This window comes from Solanum tuberosum, unplaced genomic scaffold (assembly GCF_000226075.1).
Source record: "Solanum tuberosum cultivar DM 1-3 516 R44 unplaced genomic scaffold, SolTub_3.0 scf00105, whole genome shotgun sequence".
NCBI classification, from domain to species: Eukaryota; Viridiplantae; Streptophyta; class Magnoliopsida; order Solanales; family Solanaceae; genus Solanum; species Solanum tuberosum.
In genome coordinates this window covers 470,411-490,694 of record NW_006239031.1, presented here as the reverse complement: position 1 = coordinate 490,694, position 20,284 = coordinate 470,411, and the positions used below count along the sequence as shown (strand labels likewise).

The following is a 20,284-nucleotide window of genomic DNA, read 5'->3' as shown; positions in this document are numbered from 1 at the left end:
TAAATAATTAAGGTGTGTTTGATATAACAAAAAGTTATTTTTGAGAAAAACTTATAATAAGGAAATTATTTTATGTTGGATGGTTACCCAATCAAAAGGGAGAAATCACTTATTTACTCATGGAGGGATGTCATTTTCTCTAATAAATATCTTAACTTTGAATGTCATATCAATTGCTTCCATTGTGACATATTATTATCAACCTCTAATACTTGAAATTCTCACGAAAACTATATTATTATTATTATTATTATTTTAAAGAATCTCTTAACAAAACAAATATAGATTAAGCATTTCTACAAAAAAAAATAACTTCTATGTACCAAACATATTACATGAAAAAAGTAGTCTCAACTTCATTTGCCTCTATTATACCTAAAATATCATAACATTCCCAATTTATTGGTATTATTAATACTCTTCTCACTCAAAAAACAATATCCTCAGTGATCCATCAGCAGGATCTTCCAATCATCCACCCCTCAAAAAATGAACAAATAAAGAGAGATAAACTAAAAAAATAAAATAAAATATGTTACTCAAGACTCTCACACCTGTTTGACATGCATCCAGTGACATTTTTCAAGAGTCCGAGTAATATAGAGGACACAAAAAAATTTAGGGGCAAAATGGCATATTCAAGTTGCTCTTATGACTAGGAATTGTAAAATGCCTTAACCTCCCAACTTGTTTCTTCATATATCCCTCACACAAAAATTCCCTAGAAAATTTGTCCTCAATATACCTATTCACATCATGCACAAACAAATGTGTCTCTCTATCTTCTCTGTTCCTTGCCATCATTCCTGCTGTATAAATTGCTGTCATTCTTCCTGGTGCATCCTCATAGTATCCTGTTGGTGCATCCACCATAATTATATCCCATTTAATATCATAAATTTCACTAGGCATACCCTTTAAGGCAAGTTGACACATTGAATATCTAGGATCAGCTATAGTTGTACACTCTGTTCCTTTCCCTGCTTCTATTAAAACATTTGCTTGATTCACTTTACTGTCATATGTAACATGGTAGGATTCCAACATGGGAAATCTCTTCTTGATTTGTTGTATCCATGCCTCATCTTCTTCGAGGAAGATCGTTCGTCCTCCATAGTTTAGTGTGTGCCACATTAGGCTATCATGTCCAAGACCAAATACAAGGAAGTTGCAAGGTGATTTCTTGTCTAGAATCTTGGATGTTACTAATATCTCTTTGTGTGTTTGTTGTGGTGTGATGGCTGAGGTTGTGTAGTGAATGAGTGATTTTGCTACTGATGATGGAATTTTATTACATTTTGGTGATGAACAATTACTTTTTGATGATGATGATGTACTTAGACTGGATGATGTTAATGTTGATCTCAACACAAAGAGAAGTAAGAAAGCTATGAAAACACATATGAGAAGAAGCTTTAGGCTAAGTGAACCATGTGTTTTAGGCCTCATGCTTGACTTGGGAGTTGTTACAAGTTTTGTTTAAAAGCTAGGAGGCAAAGAGATATATATATTGAAGATTTTAATGTAAGGTAAGAAAAATTTGGATGAAGCAATGTAGTTGCTGGTAGATATGAAGAGGTTTGGTAGAGAGAGATCTACTTGATTGTGATGGAGTTTGTTGATATTAAGAGGAATGTCAATTTGCTATGGGGCAAGAAAGAAGCACAAAGAGCTTTATGGAATCCTTTCACCAACAAATAATTCAATTGAATTTTATTTAGTGTAGCTTTAATATATGATTGTATTTGAATGAAATGAACTCGAATAGAGTGGGTAAATGTACAAGATTCATATAACCGATCCCTACTAGTTTGGCGTTAAAGGTTCATTGATTGATTGTAAGTGTTACACTTCTAATGAAAAAAGTAAAAATTTCATAGACATGGTGACTACCACCAACGTTTATGTCCATATCCATGATGAAAAAAGAGAAGAATATATAAACTAGATAATTTGATACTAAATGTTAGATCCTACCATCATATTGATGTATCTGTGTAATATTCAAAATTCCTACAAATTTGAAAGAAAAAAAAATGTTTATTCTTTACATGAAGAACTGACCAAGGTATAACTGTACAACAATACTTCCCAACACATACACCACCAAAAGAATTACTCTCTTTTCATTCCAAGGGCCATTAGAATAGGAGGTTAGGATGTGATTCTGGAACTGTATACTGTGCATTCTGCTAAGTACTACTTTCAGTATAGGCAAAAAAGACTTGAGAGTTCCATGTGAGTAAAGCTTTTCTCTTGCTGCTGCGATTTTCGTAGGTTAGGATTTATTGTTGCTTCCTTGATCCATGAAACTCTACCATTGGCTAGAGTTCTGTAATACATCAAAAGGTTGCATCTTCTTGCTCCTCTACAAGTCACCGACCATTGGTCGTATAGTGTAAGAGCGATTCTGTTTGCCCATTGTCAGTGAGGTTTTTTCTTATCTTATTTCTGTCAATACGAGCTTTACGGACAGCCTGCTGAATTTGTTTCTCATGCTCTTTCAGCATTTCGTCGATGTTTCCACCAGGTGGCATCAAAGGTCCAGAGTAGTGGATTCGATTCTTCTTTGGAATATAACCCTACAGCAAACAAAAAATAAATTTATTAGGCACTCTACTGGATAGTACTCGTGATATGCCTCTCTCTCCTTTTTTTTCTTCAGCCAAAGCAGAAAATGGAAGATCCTTTCTGTGAGTATATTTCTCTTTCATTGTGTTTTTTTCTTCATTTTTATTTTTTGGTGTGGTGTAGGATTTCAACCATAATACACTACTAAAAGTGGGCCAAAATAGCCAAGACGTAAAGCAAATTGGAAGTTCCTTACCACTGCAGACTCCTTTCCTGTTGTATGTTTGTCCTTCTTATTGGAAGAGTCTTTCCCCAAAAGAGAGTAGGATGAGTCAGAATCATTAAGCTGATTATACGTCCCAGTCGTATGCTCTTCAGGCCACTGTGATTGGGTACTGACCGCCCTGCTCATATCATATCTTGAACTACCATGAGCTGCAACTGAATTGGAGAACCTGGACAAATGTGCAGCTGCACCGTGAGGTCTGAAGGACTTTTGAGCACTTAATTCTCCAAATATTGAAGAATCAAATGCTTGTTGAGAACTCATAAGAGGACCAAGTCCATTGGTATTTGTGTTTATGGAATTTCCAGAATCACTGACTTGTGATAAATGGCCATTATTTAAAGATCCTCTGCTGGGATCAAAAGGGAAAACAGGGCCGCCATCTTGTTCATGATTGTACTTCTCACTAACGCTTGTGGGATTTAACTGCTGTTTCCTCTTCTACATGCCATAGAAATCCAGATTATATGCAAATCTTACACTCAGCTTAAAGGTGAACATAATGTAGATAAAGAAAAGCTAAAATATGTTATTGGTGTCTAAGGAAAAAACCTGTATGGATGCTGGTAACTCAGCATTAGCGTCAGGTGCTGGTACTGCTTTTGACTGTTTTGCAGCCTTTCTACAAGATTCAATGCCAGATCCTTTTGTACCTTCACCTCTTTGCCTAGAAACAGAATATTGCTCAATAAAGTGAAAATGAAAGCAAACAATCTCCAGTTCAATGAGAACAAAAGAAGGTCTTCAGTTCAAGAGAATTTCTTGAACCGAGACTATTAGACAAATCAGAACACAGTATTGGTTAACAACAAGAAGTTAAAAGCTGTTGAGTCAACTGAAATATAAGGCTCTTTGATTTGGTTAATGAGGTCGAAAACTAGGCTGGAATGATGAACACCTGCAGGACCATGACTGCAAAATGCAAGCTGGATGCCTTTGCTTGGGCGAAGAAAAAGTTTTCAGACCTTTTCTCATACTCCCTCCATCCCATTTTATGTGGCACCATTTGACTTGGCATGGTGTTTAAGAAAAAAATGAAGACTTTTGGAACTTGTGGTCTAAAACAAATTCTTAGATATTTGTGTGGTTGAAAATCATTTCATTAAGGATAAACGAGGTATTTTAAGTTAAATTGTTTCTAATTATAGTAAGGTGACATTCTTTTTGGGATGGACTAAAAAGGAAAGGGTGCCACATAAAATGGGACGGAGGGAGTAATATCTAAGAGACACCAAATCCTCAATATACTAAATATACAACAAGACAGCCTACTTTTTCTCTAGAGGAAGTAATATCTTTATTGATTAATGGGAAAAATTCCAGCATACTAGATTTAAATAAATGGTAGAGAAGAATCAACAAAAATGTAACAAAACATCCTTAAGGACAAGATCAGATAAATAAAGCACAAGTAATTAAAAGAAATTGTATGTCAATCAATCTATTTGTATTAAAAGAAGAGAAATCAGTAATGAGTACCTTCTTGCTTCCTCATCTCTCATCTTAGCGTCAAATTCCTTGCTTGGAGGGTACTTAGGTAAAGATGATGGATCACAAGGAAGAGGCTTTGTTGTGAAGAACTGGAACAGAGAACCCAAACATTAAAATATATAAACAGTATAAAGAAATAAAGAGGGTGAAACACCATAAGCAGCAAATCAAACCACCAACCACTAGAAACTTCTTCACTGTGCTTAATTTTCAGATATCTATATAACCACATGATTTGTATCCAGAACTGCATCATACAACATTTTACTAGCATATGCATAGAAGTGATCCAAATACAATGAAGACAAGATCTTGAGTTCCCAGAAAGGGAAAAGATTGCTGATATGGAAAAGACGTCTGAATAAATTGACTTCCTGATTTGAGGAACTAAAAAGCTCTCTGAGAAGATAAAACAAGCTATTCACAATCTATAAACTAAGGCTTACCTCATTTTGAAGTGCCAAAGTAGCAGAACCCCGATACTCAGGTTCAAAAGCCAGGAGAGAATCCAAAAGTACTAAAGCTGATGGAGGGAAGTCCTTGAATATGTTGGCAAGGCAGTGCTTATATGGCTGTTGAGGTTTAAAGATCGTCGCATGTGGCAATTTTGATTTCTTCCAGTATTCTTCGGATGGTGAACCACAAAGTTTAAAGATCTTATGTAGCTGTTCCACCTGCATAACAGCTTATCCAATGAGTCATTATTGAATGGTCATTTCCTGACCGACAAGGGATGCTGGTCAGGAAACCTGTCCAATCCCAAGCCCACCCAAACCCCTTTTCTGGAACACATTTTTAAATGCACATCAGATATGCGTACAATGATAATACATGCACCAAGAGAAATGATAAGCTATAATAAAGAGAAATGCACATTTTGTTTGGTTAAATGTGGAATGGTGTACAACAAAGTTGGCAGAATGCAGAAGTGACTAATGCATTTCTTTCTTTGATAGAATTTGACTAGTGCATTTTGTATGAGTACCTTGCAAGTATAATATGATTCATACTGTTTTGAAAGGAAAGGACTAGGGAGAGTACCCTAAGTTCCCAAGGTGCTCAAAGGCGAAAACAACATTCATCTAAAAGAAGTTGCTGCTAGACTAACAATTGTATGATACACTCAAGTGGCTGGAACTAAAGAGCAAAAGCAAAGAAAATTCTTTATTGTTCATCAATGATATGGTAACATGTGGCAACCTTTTAACCCATATTTACCACTCAATTATGCGACATTGCAGACCACTTTAACTCCTTGAGAAACTTAACAACCAAGGACACACATGGAAAACATATTCCCGACGTGGGTAGAATATACTAGGTTGATGTTCTTCAAATGTATCACTTTTACAAAGAGATGTGGTAGATTGAAGGTTCAGTATGAACTTTCCTCGTCCTAAAATGTGCATAGGTTTATTAGCAAGAGAAGATATATCAGTATATTCTTATTTATAACCAAATACACGAAACAAAAACAGTGACTTCAACCATACCTCAGTTCTTCCTGGCATTATAGGTTTTCCTGCAAACAATTCAGCTACAATGCAACCAGAACTCCATAAATCTACAGCCACTCCATAGTTTGTAGCACCAAGCAAAAGCTCGGGAGGACGATACCACAAAGTAACTACACGACTTGTTAGAGGCTGCCTTTGATTGGTTTGGTAAAGAGTTGCCAGCCCAAAATCGCCAATCTTGAGGTTACCACTGTTGTCGATCAGAAGATTTGAACCCTTGATGTCACGGTGAAGGACACCACGACTATGGCAGTATTCAAGTCCACGAAGAAGCTGTTGAATGTAACATTTAATCTGCAAGATTACACATATTTTTTAGAAATGCAACCATCGCACATAACAATAAAAATATAAACAAGAAAGATCAGACAAACTATGACAATTTTGGTGAGCAACATGCTCTTCTCCAAGATTCTTCTCCCCAGCCCTTTTCCCATTTATTCCTCATATGACGAAAGAGGAAAGAGCAACATTAAACCACTTCACTCAGGCCTTTCTGCCTTTAGTCTATAGACCAAAATTAAAGCCATCTAAAATTGCCTCCACTGAAAGTAGCCTGCCTTCTCTTGGCTGGTGGATAATGAAGCAGTATTGACACAGGAGAAGTTGAGAGGCAAGGAATTTCACTTATGTTCTAGATGTTACTTGTGTGGGGAACAGGCAGAGACAACCAACCATCTCTTTTTACACTGCAAATGGACACAACAAATCTAGAGAATTTCACTAACCTGAGAGAACTAAGGTGGGTGATGCCAGGAAACACCAAGGGTTTCTTGATGGTTGGGGGGAGCGAAGGGTATTTGTCCAGTCAGAAGGAGAGATGGAGGATTGTCCCGACATGTAATTGGTGGACTAAATGGAAAGAGAGAAATTAGAGGTGCTTTGAGGGCAAGCAGTACAGCATTCAGAAGCTGAAGATGAATTGCCTAGCTCTTTAAAATTTTGGTGTAAACAGGAATGTAGTACAAACAGAAGATATTTTTGATGTTCTAGACAACATGTAAGAAGTATCATAGGATGACAAGCCTCTATTTTGTAACTGTCTAACTCGGACCTATACAGTTTTGTATAGTATACCCGTTAATATACAGAATGTTACCATTACAAAAAAAAAATTGCCCTCCACTAATACCAAGATTCATCATTTTACACAACTTAAATAGCTTCTCACCTGTGCTTAAAGGATGGAATCTTTATACGAGGGCTTAAAATATAAATCAGGCACATATCCACCTACTTGAATCATGCATATTTTCAACTTTAGAAGAAAAGATGTGTTTCCCCTTTTTCTTCCCTAAATTTATTTCTTTTGAAACAGTTTAAGGTCTGTACACACCACCCTCCCAAGACCCCACTTGTGGGATTACATTGGGTATGTTGTTGTTGTAGACATGGAAAAATGAAAAAGTGACAAGAAAGAAAGTGAAGACTTTTCATCATTCCATCGGGTCTTAACTTAGCATCTTTAGAATCAGGATGAATGCCGTGCATAATTGATCCTTTGAGTATTCTGAAACAAATATCTAGCTGTCTCTCTCCAAATTTGAAGCATTGATCATTACAACACACTCAACAGAAAGCCCAACCATACTCCCTTGAACAAAAACAAACAATGGAGTTGGAGATGGTTTTAACTGAGGTAGAACTCTAGCACAAAAGATTATTTCGCAATTTGCATCAGTGAGATCAGGTCTAATATCCTTAAGTTAGCACATCTCTATTTCATTCCATTGTTGAAATTTCAAGTAATTATATCTTATTGCAAGTAATGTTTATTATATAATATATATATATAAACATCAACCACTGTCTCCTTTAGATAAGATATCTAAGTGACACGGACTGCAAACAGAAGAACACACCTGAGATTCAGTAAATTTGACAGCTGGTGATGCTGCAAGACCTGTAAGGTCATGTTCCATGTATTCAAAGACAAGAAACAGACTGCCTGAGACGCGAGAGGTCACAAGACCTTCAAGTTTCATAACATTTGGATGATCTAGTCTGCGAAGTATTATAATTTCCCTAGCCATAAAACGAACACTCTCTGGATCCATGTTGATAAATCGTACTTGCTTCATTGCAACAATCTTTCCAGTTTCCAGGTCTTTGGCTCGGAATACACAGCTGTATGTACCTTGGCCAATCTGTATTGTTTATAAATAACCATCAATTGGAATGGGAAAAAAATACAGGAAACAAAAGCAGGTGCATTAATGAGTATCACTAATTCTTATTTGGAAGCAGAATGAAACTGCTCTTACATGGTAACTGCAATTGTGTAAAAAAATTGCAATTTCATTAACTTTATACTATAATTTAGCAACAAGTGCACATAGTAGCTTCAGATTCACCTGATCCAACTTCTCAAATGAATCTCCCTTCCGAGGAACCCATCCTTTGATAGCTTCACCTGCCACGTTTGTCAGCCATGATGGCCATCCAGCAACAACTTGTGCACCATCAACTCCATTCCGAACACAGAATATTCTATTTATCTGAGGTTGTTCTCCAACCTCGGTGGCATTTGTTGCTGCCAAACTTTGCACCTTTGGCACTTCAGGTTTCTCAAAAACCATAGGCTTCTTCTCTCCCTCATCCCAAGCAGGTGGGGTGGAACCTGCACTTTTCTCAATTGGCTCTGTTGATATAAGCCTTGTAGTCGCATCATTGCCACCAATATCAACATCCACCAAAACATCCTCATCCTTGTCAGATGCAATTAGTCTTTTGGATGAAGATTTATTTTTTTCTTTCTCCTTATTTCGTTTCCTGCCATTCTTTTTAACAGAAACCCCCTTTGAGCAAACACATCCCATGATATCCAAATTTAAAGCTCCCTCTTTCTAAATAAGAATCAATGCACTCCCCACAATATCCAAATCTTAACACAAAATTCAATCCATTTTCACGCAGTATCTCCGGCATTTAGCTGAATCCCAACCAGCATTTCTCACAAATCACCAAAGACTCCAAAAATTAACCCCCAACCTCAAATCCCAATCAAGAAAACAATATATTCTACAAGCTTCTTGATTAAATAAAAATGGATTGGTACCTCAAAGAAAGACTAGTAATCTTTAGGATCCAAATGGGGTCAGGAAAATTCGCACAAACAACCTAAAACAAGAATCCCAACAACCCCAGATCCCAGAATAAATGGACCCTCACCTAACACCAACCCACATTGTAAGAAAATCAAGAATGTAAGTGAAATTATGTACTAAAAATGAATCTTGACACAATAAACTCCAATTCCAGGATTGCTTTCCCGAACTTCCTGCAGTTATTTTCTTGCTAAAAAACAAATGATTTCAATTCAAATCACACAGTAAATAACCAAAATATAACAAGAAAAGCAAAATTATACAACAAAAAATAACAGAAAGAAAGAAAAAATCAAAATGGGTTAGTCCAAACCTACAAATCGAGTGATTTTCGGATCTGACAGATTGTGAATCATGAAAAAGTAGATAAATTTCAGATATATTCTACAAAAAATTAATCTTGGAATATACCTAATTCTTTTTCTTAACTCTTAAGAAAATTAAACAATAAAAGTTTTGAAATTTAGATTCTTTATATTTGGGAAATTCAAAATTGAGATATTTAATACAAAAAATTAGGAGAATTTGTTGAGAGAGATGGAGGAAGAAAGGACATAAACGTCTCGTGAGGAAGAAGGAAAGTATAGAGAAATTTTGCAGGAATTTACTGTGGGGCCCACTACTGTAACATACTGACACGTGGCTGAAACATTAGGAATACTTTCATATCAAGTGGGACCTACTCAAATATCGTCCTCCTCTAGTATGGACGTTAAGGTGCTGCCAAACAAATTTTAGAGAACTATATTTACTTGAATTTTTAGATTTATATGTAAATATATTACCGCGTCAAAGAAGGTGGTGCAATGGATGAATTATTCATCCTTAATTAGAGGTTTTAAATCGGACTTTGATGTGGATACTTCCTCCATTTATATTTACTTGTTAAATATTTTCTAATTTGATTTCCCACAAATCAAGGAAGGACATGTAAAAAAAAAAAAACTTATTATACCCTCAATTTATTAACATTGAATTAATGTCTTTGAAAAATGTAGTGGGTAATATGTTTAAGACTCTATTAATTAATGAGGATAAAACGGTAAACTCGTTATATCAATTAAGTATTATTATTTTAATGTGTGTGTCAAGTCAAAATTTGACAAGTAAAAAGAGATAGAGAGAGTAATGAATATTGAGTGGGGAAAAATATTACATACTAATTTTATATGATTGATAAGTTCTTCCTCCGTTCATTTTTATTTGTTACTATTTTACTTGACATACCCATTTAGAAAACAATTATTGATATTGATATTTTACCACATTATTCATATTAATTAATGTTTTAGTATTAGGTCTTGAAAAATAATTTGAAGAATAGTATTCAATGTTAAGTGTAAAATATGAAGAAAAAAAGAAGATATTTCTTGATATGTTAAAAATAACAAGTAAAACTAAAAATCTATTCTGAAAATAAGTTACAGATAAAAATGAACCGATAGATACTTATTGACTACCTGATAAACATATACTCCACTGATGCTTTTGCAGGCTAAAGTACATTTAAAGATAATAATATATATAACTTAAAATCTAATTTACTTTGTTAAGCAATACTAACATTGATGAGGATAGAGTTTGGTGTCTCTAGGGGGGATTATATTAATTTGCATTACAGTTAAGTGATATATTGTAAATTATAACAATGATTTAGAAGAAATCAATAATAATAATATATTTAATGTAATTTTATGAGTTAAGAGAGTATAGAATAGTGTTGCTCATGAGTTGGTTTGGATTGATTATTGGTTAAAATCAAAATCAAATTAGTTAATCGAGTTTTAAATTATTGAAACTGAACCAAATGTAATATACATTTATTGATTTGGTTATTAACAATTATGATTCAGTTATTAATCATAAATTAAAATAAATTAATGATAGAGTGGGAGAATAAAAAAATAAATGAGTTCTCCAAGTAATAATTGTCCACCCCGTTCACCATAATGTACCTTTTTTTTTTTCTCAAGTTGAGTTCACCGAAGTAGAAAAAATAAAATCAAAATCGAAAGAGTCAATAACTGAATTATGCCCCCAAGTTGATTTCATTACCCCTTTAAATTATAAATAAATTTTGATGAAGGCATATACAAGTTAATATTATAACTATTCCAATTAAATTAAAATTGAATCAATATATTTTAATTGTTTTGGTTCGATTTTGATTTAGATCGAATTTTATTCAAATCGTAAATACCCATAGTGAAGAGTGTACGTATACCAAGTGTTATCTCGTGAAGGTAGAGCAATTAACTCAAAAAGACCTTCGGCTCAAGTAGACAACGCATATCAAAATAGTTTGAAAAGAAAACTACATAGTAAAAAGGCATATCAAATAAGTATAGGGAAAACATTATTGTGTGGATTAATAATTATTTTTAAAAAGGAATGGTCATAATAGTAAAATAATATGATAATCAAAACATCGAAAATAAAATATAGTAATAAAAATGGAAGGACAAAAATTATTAAATAATATTAATGCTATTGATATGAAAAGAAAAATATATACGATATACAAGTATTATGTTGTAAATTGAGGTGAGAATATATTTTTATTTACTAATTAGGATTTAAAAAAAAATAAATTATTTGGTCTTCGAAAATATTGGAAAGTATTAACATTTGTCTAGTACATAGTATAACGAAACTATATTTGATCAACTCTTGGGAAAAGAATCAAAGATATGGTGTGAACGTGTATCTTATGGAGATGACAAAATATTTTTGGAAATGGGAACTAGTTAGTAAGTCATTATTTTTATAAATGAAAAAAACAAAACAAAATAGAAAAGATAGCACGATAAAAGATTCCCCAAAAAAGGAACAATATCTATAACAAAATAATACTATGACTGAAGTACAAAAAAACAATAAATATTACTAGTAGAAATTAAAGAACAATAAACTACAATAGTACTGCTACTACTACTAGCATGTAAGGATAGGTGAGACAACACACGACTACTTATATCAGCTCCTAATTTATGTCTTCCATAGTCTCCTATATAAGATTATGTCATTGCTAAATTGAAACTGTGATATGTCTTGTCTAATCATTTCTCTCTAATGTTTTTTCGACATGCATTTTCTGAGATCATTCATGACTCCTCTCACATCTCTACATTAGACATTCACTTAACTCTTATTCACATGTCCGATTATTTTAGTCTCACTTTCTACATCTTGTTCTCAATTGATGTTACTCTCATTTTAACTGCAATTTTTTCAAATCTAATTTTATCCCTCCTAATAAGACTACTTTCAAATAAATGTATTAAAGAAAAAAAACTTTTATAATATTTGCAACTTATTTAGTTAGAATTTCAAAATCTACTTAACCAGAGAAATATTTTTATCAAAACAAAATTATATATACGTACTTCAGATAGTTGGGTGTTTGATCATTTTCATTTAATAAAGGAAAAATGCTCAAAAATGTCATCAAACTTTCAAAAAAGGCTCATTTATGTCATCCGTTAAAAATTTAGCTCATTTATGCCATTGTCGTTAAAGAAAAGACTCATCCATGTAATTTTTTTAACTCTGATTTTGCAAAATCATTTTTTACACCCCAAACAACGTTTAACACTTTTTCAATTGAAGTTTTTGGATCAAATGTACTCTTTTTGCTCCTTCTTCCTTATGAACACCAAGAACACATGGAGAACGTAAACAACTCCCAAATTTTCAACTTTTTTTCAATATTTTACGAAATCATCTCAAATTTCAGCTACATCATTAATTTATTTTTAAAAAAATTCAAAATTCTAAAAATCATTTGTAGAGTTTAACAAATTCATTGGTATTAAAAAAATTCCAGAAAAATGAAAATCATGCTTTGAGTCGTGTTTTTGTAGTTGTATTTGACATTAGATCTTTGTTCCCTAGAATTTTTTTTAGTCTATGTTTGGAAAATTTTTTACCATTAAAAATGTTGAAATTTTAAAATTTTGAAGAAATTTCAAGCCCTTGACAGCAATGACATTGATGTACTAAAATTATAACAAATGACATAATTAATAAGCTTTTTCTAAAATTTTGATGACATATATAAGTCTTTTCCTTTTAATAAATGCTACTGCTAGCATATGGAAACTAAGAAGTACCTCATATAGTTAGGTGTTTATAATCATTTTTTTAATAAATGCTATTGTTAGCATATGGAAACAATTTAATGTATGAGTATCTATAATGGAGTAGGTTGAGAATTTATAAAATTTTAGGTTTGACAAATAAAAATACTATAGGTAATTTCTTTTAATTTGTCCAAACTTTAATAGATAATTTTTTTTTATATTAGTAGATTACTTGAACGAACTACACATACACGTTTACTTAAAATATAATTTTTTAATATAAAAAGTAAGATAAATTCAATTAGATTAACCATTTTTTTTTCTAATTTATATACAATCATATTGGATGGTTGCATTAGAGCTAATCAAATTTGACAAATGACCCGATAAACATAACCATTAACCCGTTTCCTTAATGTAACAGTTTTATAAAGTTGGAGAAAATGATCAAAATGGTCCTTGATATATTGATATTGCTTTATTTTGGTCCTCAATACATTTTAGGGGATTGAAATAGTCCTTCATGTATGACAAAATGTGTTCAATCCACCGTTATATTTAACAGTTTTTGGGGATAAAATGTTAAGTTTAGGATAAAAGACTAAATTGAACACATTTTGTCATAGTTATATTTAACAATTTTTGGGGTAAAATGTTAAATTTAGGGTAAAAGACTAAATTGAACAGATTTTGTCATACATGGAAACTATTTAATCACCTAGAATATATTGGGAAAGCAACCCCAATCATTTTCTCTATAAACTTGTAATCCAAGAAATCAAAGCGCAGAGGAAAACAGAGTAGAAAAAACGAAGAAGAAAACCCTAGGCGAGCACCGCATTGCACCAAAAAGAAGAAGAAACTTGTCAGCTTTGTTCGTCAAGTTCCATTGGTGCTTTGCTTGTTGTAAGTTTAGTTAGTTGTATTTTGATGGTGGAAAAAAACTAGTATTGTGGCGTTGAAATTGAATGATCACCATCATGTTTTGTTTTTTCTTCTTTTAAAGAATTTTTTTTGACTCGAACTGAATCATGTATACCCATACAAGTATTTATCCTACTGGTTAAGCAACAAAAGACTTGTGTTGTAATTACTGATTCTTTTTTTTTCCCGGTTAACACTGTATTAATCTTTTTTATGGGCCATGATACAGGGTTTGATTTAATGGCCTATAGAGGGCGGGGTCGGGGTCGGGGTCAGGGGCTGGCTAAGCAAGTCTCGTTTGAACTTCTTCCTGTAAGTGAAATCCCTTGTCTCGTTATTGTTATATTCTTCACGCGAACTATATGTTTCTGGATGGGTAACATTGCTTAATGAGCTTGGTCACAAGTTTGAATATAGGTGCAGTGTTAGATAAAACATAATGAATCATCTGTATACCACATAAATAAAGCCGTATGGATCATCATAGTTGATTAATATATTGATTTTGGAAAATGGGTGAATTTTTCCAACTTTTGAAGTTGTAAAAATTCGTGCTAACGTAAGAGATTAAATTTTTTGTTGGATAGGAGAAGTGGCGTTCCAAAGGATGATTTTCTCGTACTGAAGTTTATCCTTGGAAGTTGAGCACCTGCAATAATGCTGTACTAAAAAATGCAGTTGGCTGATATGAGAGTTTTTATGATGATGAATAGAAAGATGTCTGGCCTGTTTTGATGTTTGAGTGCATAATTTGATTACAAATATCTAGACACCTGGAATAAATTCAGGGAGAAGTTCTGGATTTGCATGATATATTATTTCGACTGACAAAATCAGAATATTAAAGTCTTATGTGATATATCAGGAGATGTTAAAACTGAACTTTATAGAAGATTTCTTTAGCATCATCCTGATGCTGCTCTTTAATGAAAAAAATAAAAAATAACATAGAAAGCAGTACTTTATTATGCCACCTTAGGAAGAGATGTGGACTATTTTCTTTCTTTCTATGCAAGCCTATCATTATTAATAGGTTTAATATGGCAGCATTATTATAATACTGTAAAAATAGCCTTGCACATTATGTTAACATATTGGTATATTGGAGAATTTCTTAAGCCCAATGATTTCCTTTTTCCTTGCAAGTGACGTTTTATTTTACTTGTAACTTTGGTCCCTTGATTAACTATTTCTGACAGATTTTACTTAGTAGTGGAACTTTTGTGCATGTGCCTATGACATGAGAAGTTCGTGTAGAATTTTCTGTTTTTTGGTGTTGTACAGTATATTTTATATTCAAGTGAAAACATTTGATGTGAACCCTGATTAATGTGTCCTATCACTTACGTGTTACTGGATGTTGAGAACTTGGCCACTGTTAGTTTAGTTGATTTAACCTGGCTCATAGTTTGTTGGTAGATGTAATCCGAGCTGAAGCCTGTCAGCTGAGATCAACTTTTGAGCTTGATGAAGATAGATCTCTTGCTATTTAAAGTATATTAAGATGAAAGGTTGAAAATGTTCTTAACTTTAGCTTAATGTGGTCAGCTGGTTTGCAGATAACACAATTTGAACCTTTCTGCCATTTGCAGGAAGTTGAGAACTTGGTTAATGCATCTTGTGTCACTGAAAGGATAACTTTGGCAATTTGGCAGGCAAATTTACAGAAGTATTGGAACTCCTCTCCTTACTATTTGGCTGAGGAAAGTGATGTTTTGAAGAGTAAGGATTCAAATTTTTGAATTCTTACTACTCCTTTTTCTGAGGAAATGTCATACCACTTGTTTAGGAATGGATAAAGCCACTTATTAACTTATCTGTAAATGATTGTCACTATCATTTTGTATCAACCCAAACGTGCAGGGCCATGACTAGCCTGGCATCTGCAGAGCGAACTCTTAAGCTCTCAGCCCTGTATTCTACCTTATCTGATACTTGTATTTTATGCATGCTGCAATACGAGCAGATTGTCGTTTCAAGTACTCATCATGGACCCTTCTTTCAGAGGTTTTCTTTTCTTTTTGAAGATTCCTTTCTTACATTTTTCCTCCTGAGAATTTATGAAGGTCTACAATGCAAATCAGGGAAGCTACATAATTCTGAAAGAAAAAAACATGTGGTTCAGGTGATTCATTTCAAGTACAGTTTGGAAAACATTTTCTGTTAGACTGGTCAATCTTACTGAGTCTTTGAAAATTAATCTCTCTTTCTGCATTATCTTATAATTGATACTATGATTATGGATTATTTGATGCTCCGGCTTATGTCCATACTGCATAGTATCAAAGTTCCGATCTTATATAGCTGGCATACCCCCCTCTGCATAACTTGACATTTAATGTCTTGTTATTCCATATCTGACATTCAGAACTTCAGATTTTACATGTTACTTTATATGAACCTTTGCTAGTTTCAGATTTCTGATCTTCTGTACATCACAAATTATGTTTCTAGAAACGAAAGGAATGGATATAGAAAGATTTTCGGATAGGAGCTTGGAGAGGGACAAGTCAAAGCCACCATTGACGCACTCCATAAGGATGGATTCTGCCCATGTTCCTGCAGAACTAGCCAAAGGTTTTGTATTCCTTAATTCCTTAAATTCTTTGACATGTTGCTTATTCAGATCGCTTGAACCTATTTTCTTTGCTTACTTAAATGCTTTTATGATTATAAATATAATAGGTGGAACGGAGGACAGACATGCTGCAAAAAGAGTGCGTTGGAACCCAGAGTCAGGTGAAGTACCATGACTTATCTTTCTTTCTTGCTGTTTGGTCTTTGTTGTCTGCAAAGCTTCATGAAATGGTTGTTTAATGGTATAGGCCGAGGACAGTTATTGAAGAATTTGTGACATGAAGCACTAATGCAACCCCTGGTCAAAATTTGACCTAAAACTTCTGATGTGACCTCGTAATGTTGCTATGGAACCTTTGGAGGATATCTTTATGTTCTATCTTATTTATTCAATAGTAGATCTAAAACCTGTTTGATTTTCCTTTCTATTTCATACAACAACTACGCCTCAATCCCAATGGTTAGCATTATTCCCTTTCTTTCTCTTTCATATATGGACATTCCGTAGATCTTCTGAAGTGTTGACTGTTGAGTTGCAAATCATGTTCTCTGAACATACCTTGCATAAAATCTTTACACTTTGGTTTGTTAATAAAGTTATTTACCTTATCCAAAAAAAAAGTCTTTACACTTTGGTAATAGAAGTATTGATTTATAGCCGAACTGTTTGAATAACCTGCATCAGAACCTCTAGCAAAGCATCATGAACACATTGCCTGGCAGAGGTCAGCTTTGTACCAAATGTACTTGGCGACACCCAAATAATGATCATTTGCAACTACGTACCTGAACATCCTATTGCTTGCATATGGCATAATTGCTTCAAGTTGAGTGAATCAATCCATTGATCAGAGGAAGAGCTCTTTAAAGACGCCAAGCTGGGCTTGGAACCTTGGTTTAGCTCATGTGATATGCACAATGCACATTGTGTCTTTGTCAATTTCTGTAGACACAATGTACTTGATCAGTTTGGATGCCAACAAAGTGGCCAAGACGATAAAAAGAAACAGAAGATAAAACAAAAAAGGAGACTAATCCTTACCTTTTATCAAAAACAAAAAGGAGTCGATTCTTTTCTTCTACAACTTTATTTTGTATCTTTTCTACTTGAAAGATTTCTTAAGAGTGAGATTGCATTGGTTCTATGCATCCCAAGAAGCTCATGATCTGGTGAGGGCGCTCTATTTATGAGTGCTGAACAAGCTTATCTTATTGCCGGGGAAAGAGATCTGGTCCATCTTTTTCCTTTGAACATTAATTTGTCAATAGACAGATTCTTGGACTCCTTATACTTCTCTTTGTACATTGACAAGTCTGTGAAACGATTGTACAACTTTAGCTATTTGCGTGACCCTGCACAAAAGAAAGCTCTTCTCCACTTGTGATATGTTTCATTAAGTGGGTATGTGCTTTGGTGGTGGGCTAGGGTTCTCAATGATCTTGTAAGTCATGTAAGTTCCTTGTATTTGGACTACAACTACCCTATCCAAAAGAAGTTGTCACGTTGAAAAGAAAAACGGATGCTTTTCTCTCTTTTGCCTTCCGTTTGTTGTAATTTATCGAGCTCATGAAATTGTTTTTTGGTGACAGACATGCAAAAATTGGATCTTTTGGAGAAGCTTGATCAAAAGTCTAAGGTTAAACCTCTATGTATATAAAAAAATGTTTACTTCGAGGTGTTTTAGCAAAAAAGTTAACTTGTCTACTGCAATGTTTATCTTTTGATTGTTATGTTTCTTTTTCACTGCAAATGCTTAGGGTGATGATGAAAAAAAAAAAGATGGTGAAGATGAGGACGAAGAACAAGAGGAGAAGACTGCAGATGAGGAAGAAGAATTTAGTGATGACGGAGATTACAATCAGGTATGTGGGAGAACCTTCTGCTTCCTTAACTTGACAGCCATGTTTAAGTAAACTTGAAATCAGAATGCTTTGTATATTCCTTTAGATTGAATTATACTTGCATTACTTGCCAATTGTTTGTATACCTAGGTCAACATCATAAAGTGACATTCTCTATAAAGTATGTACTAGGCTTAAGTATATTGAAACTCTTGAACAACTGTACAGAATCTTTATGATTACGATGATGATGAAGACGACTACAACATGAATGAAGATAATAATGGTATGGTCCGATTTGCAGTTTCTTTTCTTCTTTTATTTGATGCAGCAGTATTTGTTACTACTTCTTATTGCCCTTGATTGCAGATGATGCCATGTATTAAAGTTGCTTGATGGAGTGGATTTTGCTTGCCTGTGGAAATTTCTTGCAGAGATGGAATTCTTTAATCACCATTATTGGACTTCTACAAAGTCCATAGGCCTTGTAAATTAGCAACAGCTATTTAATTTTGGATAATCAAGAAAGAACATCTCCCTTTGGATTATCAACAGTTCAACAAGTTACCAATCTATGTATATGTTTAGACAAAAAATGCAGACCTTCAGTCTCAAGAAACTACATCCATGGGCATGTTGTAGGCAAATTTATGCTACTGTCTGATGGAAGTTGCGAGTTTTGATTATGGGATACAATCGAAGGGCTCATAAAATTCAAAACTTGAGAAGTAAGGGAATATCGATGACCTTTGTTTCCTATAACTTTACTCTCGACTTGGATTATATATCCAAAAAGGTCCGCTCTCGGCAAGCCTGTTTGGTATTGGAAAAAAAATCCGACTATATTTGGTTGGTTTGGTTTTAACTAAAATAAACCAACCCGAGACCAAATCAATCCGACATAATATATAAAATTTTAAAATTTTATTTTATACGTAAAATATTTACTTTGATATAATTTTTAAATATTTCTTATACTTTTTCATAGTTCTTATCTTTTAATACAGTATTTCAAGTTTGAAATTTAGAATTTTGAATGGTCCAATAAATATTATAGTTCACAGATGTTGGTGATTATAATAAAAGCTTAAATCAAAGTCAAATTAATACTAATGCAAAAAGAAAATCAATTCAACACTAAGAATGACAATAATATTGAATATTTGTTCTTTAGTTTTACATTAGATTAGACAATTAAAAGACAAGAGGGAGTTGCTCGGATGGTAAGCACCCCTCACTTGCAACCTGAAGGTTGCGAGTTCAAGTCACCAAGGGAACAAAAGGGGTGGGAGCTCCTAGGGGAGGGTAAAAAAAAAGATTAGACAATTAAAATACATAATCTAATTTTAATTTCCTTTAATATTTAGTCATGTAACTAATACTTATTAAACTTATTTTAGCATGATTTAGTACTTTTAAATTATGATCATTCTCATTATGACTTGTTAATTTACAATATTTGTTTTACGCGATTTCATTATTATTATTTTTGTAGGATATTTTAGTGTTATTAATCATATCATATTTGTGTTATTTTCTTAAGAAACACCTTAGATAGTTGTATTTTTGGTAGGACTAAAGAAATATTTGAAGTACAAGTAAATTATATGTTTGTATGAATACTTTACCGAAACCCGAAAATCCGAAAAACTCGAAAATACCCGAGACTAAAAAACCCGAGTTTTATTGGTTTGGTTTATAAATTTAAAAATCTGACACAAATAATTTGGTTTGATATTTGAAAACTCGAACCAATCCGGCCATGTACATCCTTATTAGTATGCTAGGATAATTTTGGCAATTTGATCTGACAAAAAGATAGACGTAAACTGATGAATCAAGATGCTTTTTTTGTAGATAAATCGAGATGAATTGCATTCTTTCAAA

The 20,284-nt window shown here is 33.4% G+C and overlaps 3 protein-coding genes across 3 annotated transcripts; 1 reads left to right on the top strand and 2 right to left on the bottom strand.

The window, feature by feature from the left end:
* Positions 1-508: 508 nt before the first annotated feature.
* Positions 509-1,462, bottom strand: LOC102584406 (glucuronoxylan 4-O-methyltransferase 1). The gene has a single exon (XM_006349245.2). The coding sequence runs from the start codon at positions 1,447-1,449 to the stop codon at positions 619-621; it is 831 nt and encodes a 276-aa protein (XP_006349307.1). The 5' UTR covers positions 1,450-1,462; the 3' UTR covers positions 509-618.
* Positions 1,463-1,920: 458 nt separating this feature from the next.
* Positions 1,921-9,520, bottom strand: LOC102584080 (probable serine/threonine-protein kinase At1g09600). The gene is made up of 8 exons (XM_006349244.2): positions 8,220-9,520; positions 7,728-8,012; positions 5,842-6,159; positions 4,795-5,022; positions 4,337-4,437; positions 3,410-3,524; positions 2,828-3,298; positions 1,921-2,582 (listed from the first exon to the last, which is right to left on the bottom strand). Exons 1-8 carry the CDS (start codon positions 8,682-8,684, stop codon positions 2,376-2,378), a joined length of 2,190 nt encoding a protein of 729 aa, XP_006349306.1. The 5' UTR covers positions 8,685-9,520; the 3' UTR covers positions 1,921-2,375.
* A 4,296-nt stretch (positions 9,521-13,816) lies between these two features.
* On the top strand, positions 13,817-19,070 carry LOC102583740 (DNA-directed RNA polymerase III subunit RPC7-like). Its single transcript, XM_006349243.2, has 9 exons — positions 13,817-13,960; positions 14,208-14,290; positions 15,571-15,700; positions 16,433-16,555; positions 16,664-16,717; positions 18,146-18,192; positions 18,314-18,418; positions 18,626-18,683; positions 18,767-19,070. The coding sequence occupies exons 2-9, from the start codon at positions 14,219-14,221 to the stop codon at positions 18,781-18,783; spliced, it is 606 nt and encodes a 201-aa protein (XP_006349305.1). The 5' UTR covers positions 13,817-13,960; positions 14,208-14,218; the 3' UTR covers positions 18,784-19,070.
* Positions 19,071-20,284: the final 1,214 nt, after the last annotated feature.

Coding starts and splice junctions, on each gene's coding strand:
- LOC102584406 (XM_006349245.2), bottom strand. CDS start 1,449: ATGAGGCCTAAAACACATGGTTCACTTAGCCTAAAGCTTCTTCTCATA.
- LOC102584080 (XM_006349244.2), bottom strand. CDS start 8,684: ATGGGATGTGTTTGCTCAAAGGGGGTTTCTGTTAAAAAGAATGGCAGG. Junction 8,013..8,219: donor CATTTGAGAAGTTGGATCAG/GTGAATCTGAAG, acceptor TAAACAATACAG/ATTGGCCAAGGTACATACAG. Junction 3,299..3,409: donor AGTTACCAGCATCCATACAG/GTTTTTTCCTTA, acceptor TATGGCATGTAG/AAGAGGAAACAGCAGTTAAA.
- LOC102583740 (XM_006349243.2), top strand. CDS start 14,219: ATGGCCTATAGAGGGCGGGGTCGGGGTCGGGGTCAGGGGCTGGCTAAG. Junction 14,291..15,570: donor TCTCGTTTGAACTTCTTCCT/GTAAGTGAAATC, acceptor TGCCATTTGCAG/GAAGTTGAGAACTTGGTTAA. Junction 18,419..18,625: donor ATGACGGAGATTACAATCAG/GTATGTGGGAGA, acceptor ACAACTGTACAG/AATCTTTATGATTACGATGA.